We start from the raw sequence: 11,358 nt of genomic DNA, 5'->3' as shown, positions 1-11,358 counted from the left end.
TACCTTTTAGATTATAAATCTCCAAACATTAATAGTAAAAATATTTTAATTTCATTTGAAATTATTGTTTTGCCACCAACCAATGGCAGAATCACATTCAATGGCTTTAATGTTTATGATTTTATTTTGCCTTCCTTTGGACTGTATTTTACTCTAATTCTGTTTTTGAGACAGGGTCACAGTAGACCAGTCTGCACTCAGTGTAACTAAGGATGGCTGTGAACCCTTGAATCTTTTGTCTCCACCCTTAAAGTGCTGGGATTATGTGACCACCATGTTCAGTCTTGACTTTTATGTGTATGGATGTTTTACCTATATGTATGTCTGGGCATCACATGCATGCAGAGCCCACAGAACTTTGGATTCCTTGGAAGTTACAGTTGTCAGCTATTACATGGGTACTTGGAATCAAACCCATGTTTTCTGGAAGAGCAAGTTAAGCTCTTAACTGCTGAGCCATCTCTCCAACCCCTTGATTTACTTTTAAAAAATCTAGGAGCTGGAGAGGTGGCTCAGCGGTTAAGAGCACCGACTGCTCTTCCAGAGGTCCTGAGTTCAATTCCTTGCACCCACTTGGTGGCTCACAACCATCTGTAATGAGATCTGGTGCCCTCTTCTGGCCTGCAGGCTGAACACTCATTGTATATATAATAAATAAATAAATCTTTTTTAAAAAAAAAAAAACAAAACTAAAAGGCTCAAGCAAAATCTAAGCCAATGCACAACTTTAATCTTTATGTATTCTTCCATGCCTAGACCCAGAGAGCAATGCCTATGTGTATATATGTTTGTTGTGGTAATATGCTGAAAACAGCAAACAAAAGTGACCTCATACAACAAATATCCATCCTAAGTTTTGAATATATTTATAGCTACAACTTAATAATGATATTTTTACAGTACTGAGTGCTTTGAGGTGAGGATTCTAGGAATAAGTAATAATGCCTTTTAAGGTTTCTACAAAGTATCCCTAATTCCTTTCCCATACATTTTCTGTGCTGTTCAATAAACACAGTTCAAAGGCCTTTGTTAGGGACACCATACAGCAAGAACAGATGTCAGGCAGGCATAGAAACACAAAGGCACACACAAGACAAAGAAGTTACAAACAGATGGAAGGTACAAGGTGAATAGTGGAGAATTAAAAGTTGGCAGTTCATGGTGGCTCATGTCTTTAATCCCAGGACTTGGGAAACAGGGGCAGGTGGATCTCTATGAGTTCAAAGTAAGCTGGGTGTACATAGGGAGTTTCAGGCCAGCCAGAAATACACAGTAAAACACTTTCTTTAACAAACAAACAAACAAACAAACAAAAGACAAAGATGTGGGGGCTCTTGGTCAAATTAATCCGAAAACTGCTGGTTTCCCTCTACTTAATGTACCACTGACACATTCTGGTACCTCCAAGGTTGTCTTTAATGTGCTTAACCAGTGGACATGTCGCTCTCAACACCCAGGATCGTACTATGATAAATAAGCTCCGACTCTAGCATCCAACTGCTTTTCCAGTCCAAAGTTCCAAAGTCATCCACATTCCTCAAAGTCCAGCGGCTGCGTCTGTCACAGCAGCAACCCGCTCACTCTGTGCCACCAGCTTCTGTTACTTACTTTTCTATTGCTGTGATAAAACGCCGTGGCCAAGGAAATTTATAAAAGGGTATATTTAGGGTTTACAGTTCCAGGGGGGTAAGGGCTCATCATCATCAAGCTGGAGAAGCAGAGTCTGGAGCTGCAAGTTGAGAGCTGAGGGCTCACATCTTTAAGCAAGCAGGAAGCCAGCGCAAACCAAGAATGGTAGGAACCCAAACTTTCCAAGCCTGCTCTAGTGACATACTTTCTCCAGCAAGGCTACGCCTCTTAAGCTTCCCCAGACAGCAGCACCAAGTGAGGACCAAGTATTCAAACGCCCGAGACTATAGGGTTATGTCCAAATATGACTTACCATGTACAACACATGTATACATGTACTCATTTCCTTAAATCATACAAACTGAAAGGTATCAGGACCTGAAATTATACCAAATTATGACTGGGGGCTGGAGAGATGGGTCCAGTGGTTAAGAACATTGGCTGTTCTTTCAGAAGACCCTGGTTCAATTCCCAGCATCCACACAGGGACTAACCACCTGGAACTCCAGTTACGGGGGATCTGATATTCTCTTTTGGCCTCCATGGGCAGTAGGCACCCACATACAGAGGCATGCATACATGAAGGAAAAACCACCCACTAAAAATAATAAAAAGAAAGAAATTGTGACAACTAAAATTTTACTGTATAACATTTATTTGAACAAAAGCTTTATCATTCCAGGTAAATTTCAAATGTATTACTTTAATTTCCTTAAACACTGGGCTCATGTACCCAGAACAACAAACCACAAAAAGTTGGAGCCCTAGCCTTGGAGGCTCCTAGCCTCCGTGTTGGCAGTTCATGGTGGCATATGTCTTTAATCCCAGGACTTGGGAAACGGGGACAGGTGGATCTTTATGAGTTCAAGGTAAGCTGGGTGTACATAGGGAGTTTCAGGCCTGCCAGAAATACATAGTGAAACAATGGGCCAGGGTGGTAGGTCCACAGAGACTTTGCAGCAGTTAGGCACTTACAGGGGGAATCCTGACAGCTTAAATTGGATCCCTGAAACACCCAGGGTAGGCGAGAACCAACTCCTAGAACAAACTCTTCCATATGTATGCTGTCAGAGAGAGAGAGAGAGAGAGAGAGAGAGAGAGAGAGAGAACAATTTATAATTACTTTCCAATGCTGTCATTATCTAATTCTATTTCAGCAAAATTTTCCTAAGGATTTCTATTCCTTTATGGTATACCCTGATTTACTTTGATTGACATGATTTTCAATTAAATTTTAAAATGCTTTTCCATTTTTTTTTTTTTTTTTTACTTTCTCATACAATGTGGGAGCCCAGAACTGACTCAGTTTCCCAGATTGAGTCTGAAGTCTATTCTGAGTCAATAGAATTCAAGTTTGTTTGCTCCAGGGCTGTGAGAAAGACCTAATTAGCCCATAGAGTCTTCTTGAAGTGCTGTGAGAAAGTTCTGATTAGCCCATGGGAAGGAACACATTATCTAACTAGACACAGGCTGCTGATTGCCAGCTGGAGGTACATTGAGACAGAAAATGAAACTGCCTGCTCCTTGACGCAAGACAGGATAGATAATAGTTGAATGCCTGTGCTGTGCATTGTTCCACCTCTGTCCTTCAAAACTGTATATAACCTGTGTAGCATGAATCTTTTTTTTTTTTTTTTTTTTTTTTAGACAGGGTTTCTCTGTAGCTTTTGGAGGCTGTCTTGGAACTCACTTTGTAGACCAGGCTGGTCTCAAACTCACAGAGATCCACATGCCTCTGCCTCCCCAATGCTGGGATTACAGGTGTGCGCCACCACCGCCCGGCCGTAGCATGAATCTTAAAGAGTCTTATTAATAAAACAAACTCAGGAGCCAGGTATTGGAGTGCACACTGAAAGATCAAAGAAGCAGAACAAGCCACAGCTTCCTCACCTCACCAATTCCTCAGCTGATCCTGTTTCCTCAGACTGGAAGCCTCTGAGTCCGTATCCAGATGGATCTCAGCTGAACTGCTTCTCGAAAGCCTAAAAGCTTAACCACCTAACAGCTTCTAGATTCTGGTCTTCATGCCTTATATACTTTTCTGTTTTCTGTCATCACTCCCTGGGATTAAAGGCGTGTGTCACCATGCTTGGCTGTATCCTTGAACACACAGAGATCCAGGTAGATCTCTGCTTCTGGAATGCTAGGATTAAAGGCGTGTGCTACCACTGCCTAAACTCTATGTTTAATATTGTGGCTGTTCTGTTCTCTGACCCCAGATAAGTTTATTAGTGTGCACAATATTTTGGGGAACACAATATCATCACAAAGCTGGCTGTGAAATAAACTCTGAGCTGTCCAGCACTGACCTGCAGACCTCTTGACTCTTTTCTGTCTCCTTCATTGTTTCTTCAATATGCACGCCTCTACACAGCTACCCAGCTGACTATCACCATGCTCTGACAGCACATTATTGTATGAGAAAAAAAAAAGCATTACTGTTTTCCTAGAAAATAACCCATCAACATGTAACACTGATGTCTAATAATATACTTTGTGTACTTAGATTGCCTTGAAATATACATTGAAGCCTTTCATAGTCTATAACTGATGACCAATTAGTAACTTCTTCCTTTAAAAGCCATTTACTATTTACTTTATTTCTAAAATTTCTCAAAAAAGACTGTTATAAGCCAGCAGTTTCTCACACTGTGGGTCATGACTATCAGAAAACACATTTCTGATGGTCTCAGGAACCCCCAACCATAAATTTATTTTTTATTGTTATTGAGTAGTGTCTCAGTTTCTAAGACCATTGGAAATATTCACTTTCCAATTGTGGCAGCCCACAGGTTGAGAACCACTGCTATAAGCTGTGAACACCAGATAAACTTCTCACATCCATTACATAAGTAAGGCTTCTCCACAGTGCAAATTCTCTGAGGTGTAGCAAATTGTGAACTCCACATTTTTCACATATAATTGGGTCTCATTCCATTACACATTTTCAGTTTTGAACCCCAAATAGTTCTTCCACATTCCTTGGATTTAGTTTCTTTCACTAATATGGATTTTCTGATGATTAAATTCTGATGTTGAGCAAAATGTGATCTCCAAATGTAGGCTTTCCCACATCCCTCAACATCAGAGCTTCCTACTAACATGAAGAGTCTAATGTTGAGTACAACATACACCACACATAAGGACTTTTCTTTTTTTTTTAACTTAAAATTTTCTCTTATTTTACATACCAACACCTGTTCCCCCTTTTCTCTCACCTTCTCCCATTCTCCCTACTATATCCCCCACCCCACCCCCATCCCCTCTTCATAGGGAGTAAGGCCTCCCCTTGGGTAGTCAACACAGGCTGGCATACCAAACTGGGGCAGACCACCACCACCACCACCCCGCCTTGCATCACAGCTGAGTAAGGCATTGCACCATGGGGAATGGGCTTTAAAAAGCCAGTTTGTGTCCCAGAATAAGTCCTGGTCCCATTGCCAGGGGACTTATAAACACATCAAGTCCCATAACTGTCGTCCGCATTCAGAGTGCCTAGTGCAGTCCCGTGCAGGCTCCCCAGCTGTCAATCCCTAAGAGCTTTTCTACAGTCTTCATACCCATTTCACACCTGTATGAATCTTCTGACGCCGACAGAGCTGTGAGCATTAATGAAAAACTCTACCACACTCTGAACATTCCTAAAGGTTTTACCTGTTGTGGGATATTTGTACACTGTGAAGATGTATTGCACTGATTGATATAATAAAAAGCTAAATGGCCAATAGCTAGGCAGGAGGTATAGGTGGGACTTCCAGGCAGAGAGAGAGGAAGGAGGACATTCTAGGCACATATGACATGCCAGGACACTGAGAGGAAACAGGGGGTGCAAGATGAAAGAAAGGTAAAAAGCCACATGGTAAAACATGGATTAATAAAAGCAGGTTAATTTAAGTTAGAAGAGTTAATGGGAAAAACCTAAGCTAAGGCCAAGCTTTCATAATTAACTGTTAAGTCTCTATGTCATTATTTGGGAGCTGACTGGCAAGACAGAAAAAGACTTGTTACATTCACCAGTGTGGATCCTCTGATGTTTGGTAAGATGTGATTTTTGACTAAAGACCTTTCCACATTCTTTACATTTAAAGGTTTCTCTCCCACATGAGTTTTCTTATGACAAGTGAGATCTGAATGCCTATTGAAACGCTTGCCACATTCTATACATTCATGTATTTTCTTGCCAGCATTAATCACATGATAATGAATGTTCTGATGCTTAGTCAGGTTTGAGCCATGATTAAAAGCCTTACCACAGACTCCACATGCATAAGCTTTTTCTCCAGTGTGAATTTTCTGATGTGAAGTAAGATGTGATCCCTGAGTGAAGGCTTTTCCACAGGTATCACATGCATATGGCCTCTCACCAGTATGAACTCTGTGATGTCGGGTCAAGTTTGACTTCCAAGTAAAGGATTTTCCACATTCCTTACATTTAAAAGGTTTCTCTCCCACATGAGTTTTCTTATGACGAGTGAGATTTGAATGTTGATTAAAAACCTTGCCACATTCTTTACATTCATGTATTTTCTTGCCAACATTAACGACATAATGAATATTCTGATGCTGAATCAGGTTTGAGTTGTGATTAAAACCTTTTCCACAAACTCCACATGCATAAGCTTTTTCTCCAGTGTGAATTTTCTGATGTGAAGTAAGATGTGATCCCTGAGTGAAGGCTTTTCCACAGTTATAACATGCATATGGCCTCTCACCAGTGTGAATTCTGTGATGTCGGGTTAAGTTTGACTTCAAAGTAAAGGATTTTCCACATTCCTTACATTCATAAGATTTCTCACCAGTATGGATTTGTCTGTGTAAACTAAGTTGTGAAGGAAATCTAAAAGATTTCCCAAACCTCTTATGTCTAAAAGGTTTCTCTCCAGCCTGATTTCTGTTATGACTAATAGGAGCTGATCTAGCATGAAGTTTCTTATGACGAGTGAGATTTGAATGCCTATTGAAACGCTTGCCACATTCTATACATTCATGTATTTTCTTGCCAGCATTAATCACATGATAATGAACGTTCTGATGCTTAGTCAGGTTTGAGCCATGATTAAAAGCCTTACCACAGACTCCACATGCATAAGCTTTTTCTCCAGTGTGAATTTTCTGATGTGAAGTAAGATGTGATCTCTGAGTGAAGGCTTTTCCACAGGTATCACATACATATGGCCTCTCACCAGTATGAACTCTGTGATGTCGGGTCAAGTTTGACTTCAAAGTAAAGGACTTTCCACATTCCTTACATTCATAAGATTTCTCACCAGTGTGAATTCTCTGAAGACCAGATATTTTTGAGTGCAAACCAAATGGCTCTCTAGATTTCTTTCCTTGATGAGTCTTCAATTCACAGAGAACTTGCTGAAAGTGAGTGAGATCTGAATCAGGAAGAAAGGTTGCCCCATACTCCTTATCTTCATGGAATTTGTTACCAGGGTGAGTTAGCTGATGATAAATATGGTCTGATCCAAATCTGAGGGCTTTTTCACATTTAAATTCATTTGCTTTCTTGCCTGTATTAAGTCTCTGGTGACTCAAAACTGTATGTTGATTCACAGTGAGCATTTTTTCACAGGTAAGTGTCAGTTGCTTGAAATAGTCCTGATTTTGATGTGTTTGAAACTGATTTTTGCCTTCCCAGTCATCTCCAAAACATGAATCTTCAACACTGTGTTTTCTAGAAAATTCCTTCATTTCCCACTGAGATAATTCTTCATATGTGTTAGTTTTATTCAATAACTTCTTGTTCTGAGAACTGAAATCTGTGTCTGCAAGATAAGTATGTACTGTTTATCCAAAAAGAGATGAAGCATGCAGTATAAAAAACTAAATCTTAGAGCATAATGCAAAAGAGATGAATGGCTTTAAAATGGAAAAATTATTAATAAGAAAAAGGAACAAGAAATAAATATAAATTTAAAAGAGCCAATAAAAGCTGGGCCAGGTGAGAAAGCATAAGTTTTGCTTTGACCACATTCATCTAAGGAATCAAAGAAAAAAACGACTGCCCAGGTAACTGATTAATAACAGAAAATGAATTCTAGGTTGTTTCACTCATTATGATCTAATCAAGTCAGCAAACTAACAACAATTCTGGAATGAATACATGACAAAAAAGGGAATGATAGGCTTAGGATGTAATAAATGATATTACACAAACCAGGGTTCAGTAGTCATGGATGGAATAATCTAATTATATAATAACAATATAACACATTACTGTCTGATCCTTTCTTTCCATCGCTACTGAAATGACTACAAGCATGACTTGGCATGACTTTCTGTACAAACTTAAAAGGACACACCTAGGTGAGTTTAGTGAAAAACAATTTTAAAGACTGTCATACTTCTTCATTGCTCCATTTCCTTTGCATATGAAGTATTTCACTGATTTATTTCTTTGACTATGCATAGCAGTGTCAGTTTTTCCTCACATAATCTTTTTTTCTTAATCTTTTTTCTATGTAAGTATGTAAACACAGTATGCTTATGACACTGAGTCTTTCCACAGATCTTTTTCCCTTCTGAAGCAAACTAAAAACAAACAAACAAAAAAAAAAACACAAAAAAAATAGGTTATTTTCATAGTGTACGCAAGGTCCTGTCTTCAATACTCAGTACCTCCAAAAGGAAAAAGACAAAAAAAAACCATAATGGGGCTGTAGCCCACTGACAGACCTTTTAGTGTGAAGCCCATTACACAGAAGTTTAAGATCATGCTCTAGTTGCAGGGGATAATAAAGAGTTTCATAATACATAAAACAAAATAAAATAAATAAAATAAAATAAAGGAATGAATCCACTAAGTAGAGGAAACACAAGCAAGGAGAAAGCAGATTTTAAAAAATTAACAAGGGGACTTGATCAGTGGTTAAAAGCACTGGGTGTTTCCAGAACCTACATGGTAGCTCATGATCATTGGCAACACCAGGTCCAAGGGATCTGACATTCTCTTCTGGTCTTCTCAGACACTGCATCCATGTGGTATACATACATGAAGGCAAACACTCATACACACAAAGTTTTAAAAATTTTTAAAATTCACAAGGAAGTGGGTAAAATGGGGGGGGGGCTTATAATTTGTAAGAGAATGAAGAAGGTTGTAAATGTCTGAATGAAAATTACAGAAAGCAAGAACTTGATCCAAATCATCCACAAAATGGTGACCAATGGAGAGTAAGAATAGCATTTGCCTCTCTGTAATGTGAAGGACAAGTAAGATCACATGAATGGAGTGGAGTGTGCTGTGAGCCACAGGAATATGTAGTAAAAATTCAGCTGACTATGGTAAAGCTATACCTGGAAGAACCAAGGAATTCTTCCAAAGGAAAAGCCAAATCTCAAGGAGTATTTGATGTTATTCAGCTTTTAATATATCAGCTGTTTCCTGCTATGAATTTCATGTGCGTTCTCATAGCTTCCCCAAGAACTTCTAAGGTATTTGAATATAGTCATATATGCAAGGTTTCCTGCCTCCAGGACTTCTGCTTTTCTTTTTTAGCATTAAAACCAGATATCTCCTTTAGCTAATATTCAAGGACAAAGCATTTCAGACCAACTGCTGGTCTCCTGAATTAAGGTAAACACCTATATGGAGACACTGCCTGTCTCCTCGATCAGGCAGACATTAGGTACATAGCTTTGTTTCTTGTGTAAATTAAGCTCAGACCCTCCTTTCTTATACAGCCTTAGTGGTATTTATACTAACATTATAGACTCCTAACATTTTACCTAGTCACTTTTAAGAATGTAGTTTGAGCACATAAATTCCCTTTTTCTGATATATTAACTGATTTTAGCTCTTAGTTGTAGAAGAAAGCCTGACAGTCACTGCCTGAGGATAACTCGTGTCTGCCTTTATGACCCCGTAAGAAGTCAAGCCTGGGGACCTTGGCCAGAGCACTGCTATTGCAGGGGTGTATGACTGTGATCCTCAGAGACTGGGGGACTAGGTTGGAGAACCGGATGGAGAAGCAGAAGGACAAAGGGTAGATGAGGAAGAGCCTGGCGGGGAAGAACTGAGTGGGGAGGAAAGACCAAGATGGGGCAGAACTAAGATGAAGGAATCGAGACAGCACTTAGAGGGGACAGGAGAAAAGTGTAGAGAGAACCAGGCAAGAGAGGAGCTAAGTGTGAGAGCAGAGAAGAAGCTGTGTAGAGAGAACCGACTCAGAAGAATAAAGTGTATGGACTAAAGAGTGTCACATGTGTAGATTTATTAGTCAACCCCTGGGATTAATCCGTTGCTTTTGTTTATAGTGTCTCTTCTGGAACTCTGGGTGATGGCTATCAAGGGGCTGGACCCCAACAGCTTCCATTAATAGTGGAAGTAAAAAGGAAGCTAATCTGGAAAGGTTTTGCCCTATAAATCACATCTGTGTCAAGCCTTTGGCCAGTGAAAAGCTATTTCAATGATATTCTTGTCCATGAAGAAGCTAGGCTATTGTGTTGGCTCATTCTATTTTGATTTGACATAAGTTAGAGTTATCTGAATAGAAGGAACCTCAATTGAGAAAATGCCTTCACATGATCCAGCTGTAAGGTACTTTCTCAATTAGTGACCAATGGGGAAGGGCCTAACCCATTGTGGGTGGTGCCTGGTCATCCTGGGTTCTATAAGAAAGCAGGCTGAGTAAGACACAAGGAGCAAGGCAGCAAGCAGCAACCCCCATGGCCTCCGCATCAGCTCCTGCCTCCAGAATCCTGCCCTGCTTGAGTTCCTGTTCTGACTTCCTCTAATGATGGACTATGATCTGGAAGTGTAAGCCAAATAAACCCTTTCCTTCCCAGCCTGCCTTTTAGTCATGGTGTTTCATTGCAGCCACAGAAACCCTGACTAGGACAGCTGTCATCTATACTGATGACTGTCCGTTCTACCTTAGTTAGCCCTCACTCACCTGGATAAAGGCCTCTTGTCTCACCCATCAAAATCATCCTTAGTTAGCCCTCACTCACCTGGATAGAGGCCTCTTGTCTCACCCATCAAAATCATCCTGGGGGCTTTTCTTGTTTCTATAAAGAGAACAGGTGTGGCAGATAAACACAGAGTCCTGCCCAGAAGATTTTTTTAAGAAGAAAATGAGGGCATGGGTAAGAATTCCACAATTATCATCTGGTCCCTGGGTTATTAAGAGATAATAGGAACAAGAAAAAGCCAAAAAGCATTTCTGAGGGGGGAGGAAGATGAAGGACCCCAATGATAGTGACTATTGCCAATCTTGTAAACCATTTTCACACAAATTCCTCCATACCTTTGAGAAAGAACCCATAATAATGCAGGACTTTCTAGGGCTGAGTTCTGACTCACCCACTGAGATTAGGTGGCTGTAGATCTCCATCATCACATCTGTGTACAAAGTCCTCTGTTCCACATTCAGGCACTCCCACTCTTCCTCAGAGAAGTCTACAGCCACATCTCTGAATGTTACCTGCTCCTTAAAGGACAGACCAAATATCAGAGGTGAATTTAAAGACACTGTTTAGATGGAAGGAAAACCTATGAAAAAGTAGTGGCCAGAAAAGATAATGACTGTCTAGAGTTGGTAGTCTGGCATGTGGCAGGAAGAGATATGGAAACAAACGTAACTAATAAAGCTAAGCGCCTGTAGGAATTTAATATCTCCAATTGCTGCTGGGGCTTGTTGGCATGCACCTATAATCCCCAGCACTGGAGGCAGAGGAAAGCAGAGCTCTGTGAGTTCCAGGCCTATGGGGTCCACATAGTCA

At 40.2% G+C, this 11,358-nt stretch overlaps 1 protein-coding gene and 1 long non-coding RNA gene across 2 annotated transcripts; both read right to left on the bottom strand.

Annotated features, from left to right (window-relative positions):
- Positions 1-2,290: 2,290 nt before the first annotated feature.
- On the bottom strand, positions 2,291-7,197 carry LOC118593214 (zinc finger protein 420-like). The gene is made up of 2 exons (XM_036202567.1): positions 5,880-7,197; positions 2,291-2,693 (listed from the first exon to the last, which is right to left on the bottom strand). The coding sequence occupies exons 1-2, from the start codon at positions 7,195-7,197 to the stop codon at positions 2,668-2,670; spliced, it is 1,344 nt and encodes a 447-aa protein (XP_036058460.1). The 3' UTR covers positions 2,291-2,667.
- Positions 7,198-7,310: 113 nt separating this feature from the next.
- Positions 7,311-11,060, bottom strand: LOC118584389. The gene is made up of 3 exons (XR_004945028.1): positions 10,940-11,060; positions 10,588-10,644; positions 7,311-7,400 (listed from the first exon to the last, which is right to left on the bottom strand). It is a non-coding gene; the product is annotated as an uncharacterized LOC118584389 (long non-coding RNA).
- Positions 11,061-11,358: the final 298 nt, after the last annotated feature.

The sequence above is a fragment of the Onychomys torridus genome, chromosome 1, assembly GCF_903995425.1.
Source record: "Onychomys torridus chromosome 1, mOncTor1.1, whole genome shotgun sequence".
Classification (NCBI taxonomy): domain Eukaryota; kingdom Metazoa; phylum Chordata; class Mammalia; order Rodentia; family Cricetidae; genus Onychomys; species Onychomys torridus.
The sequence above is the reverse complement of the archived record's forward strand: the minus strand, read 5'-3'. Positions and strand labels throughout refer to the sequence as shown.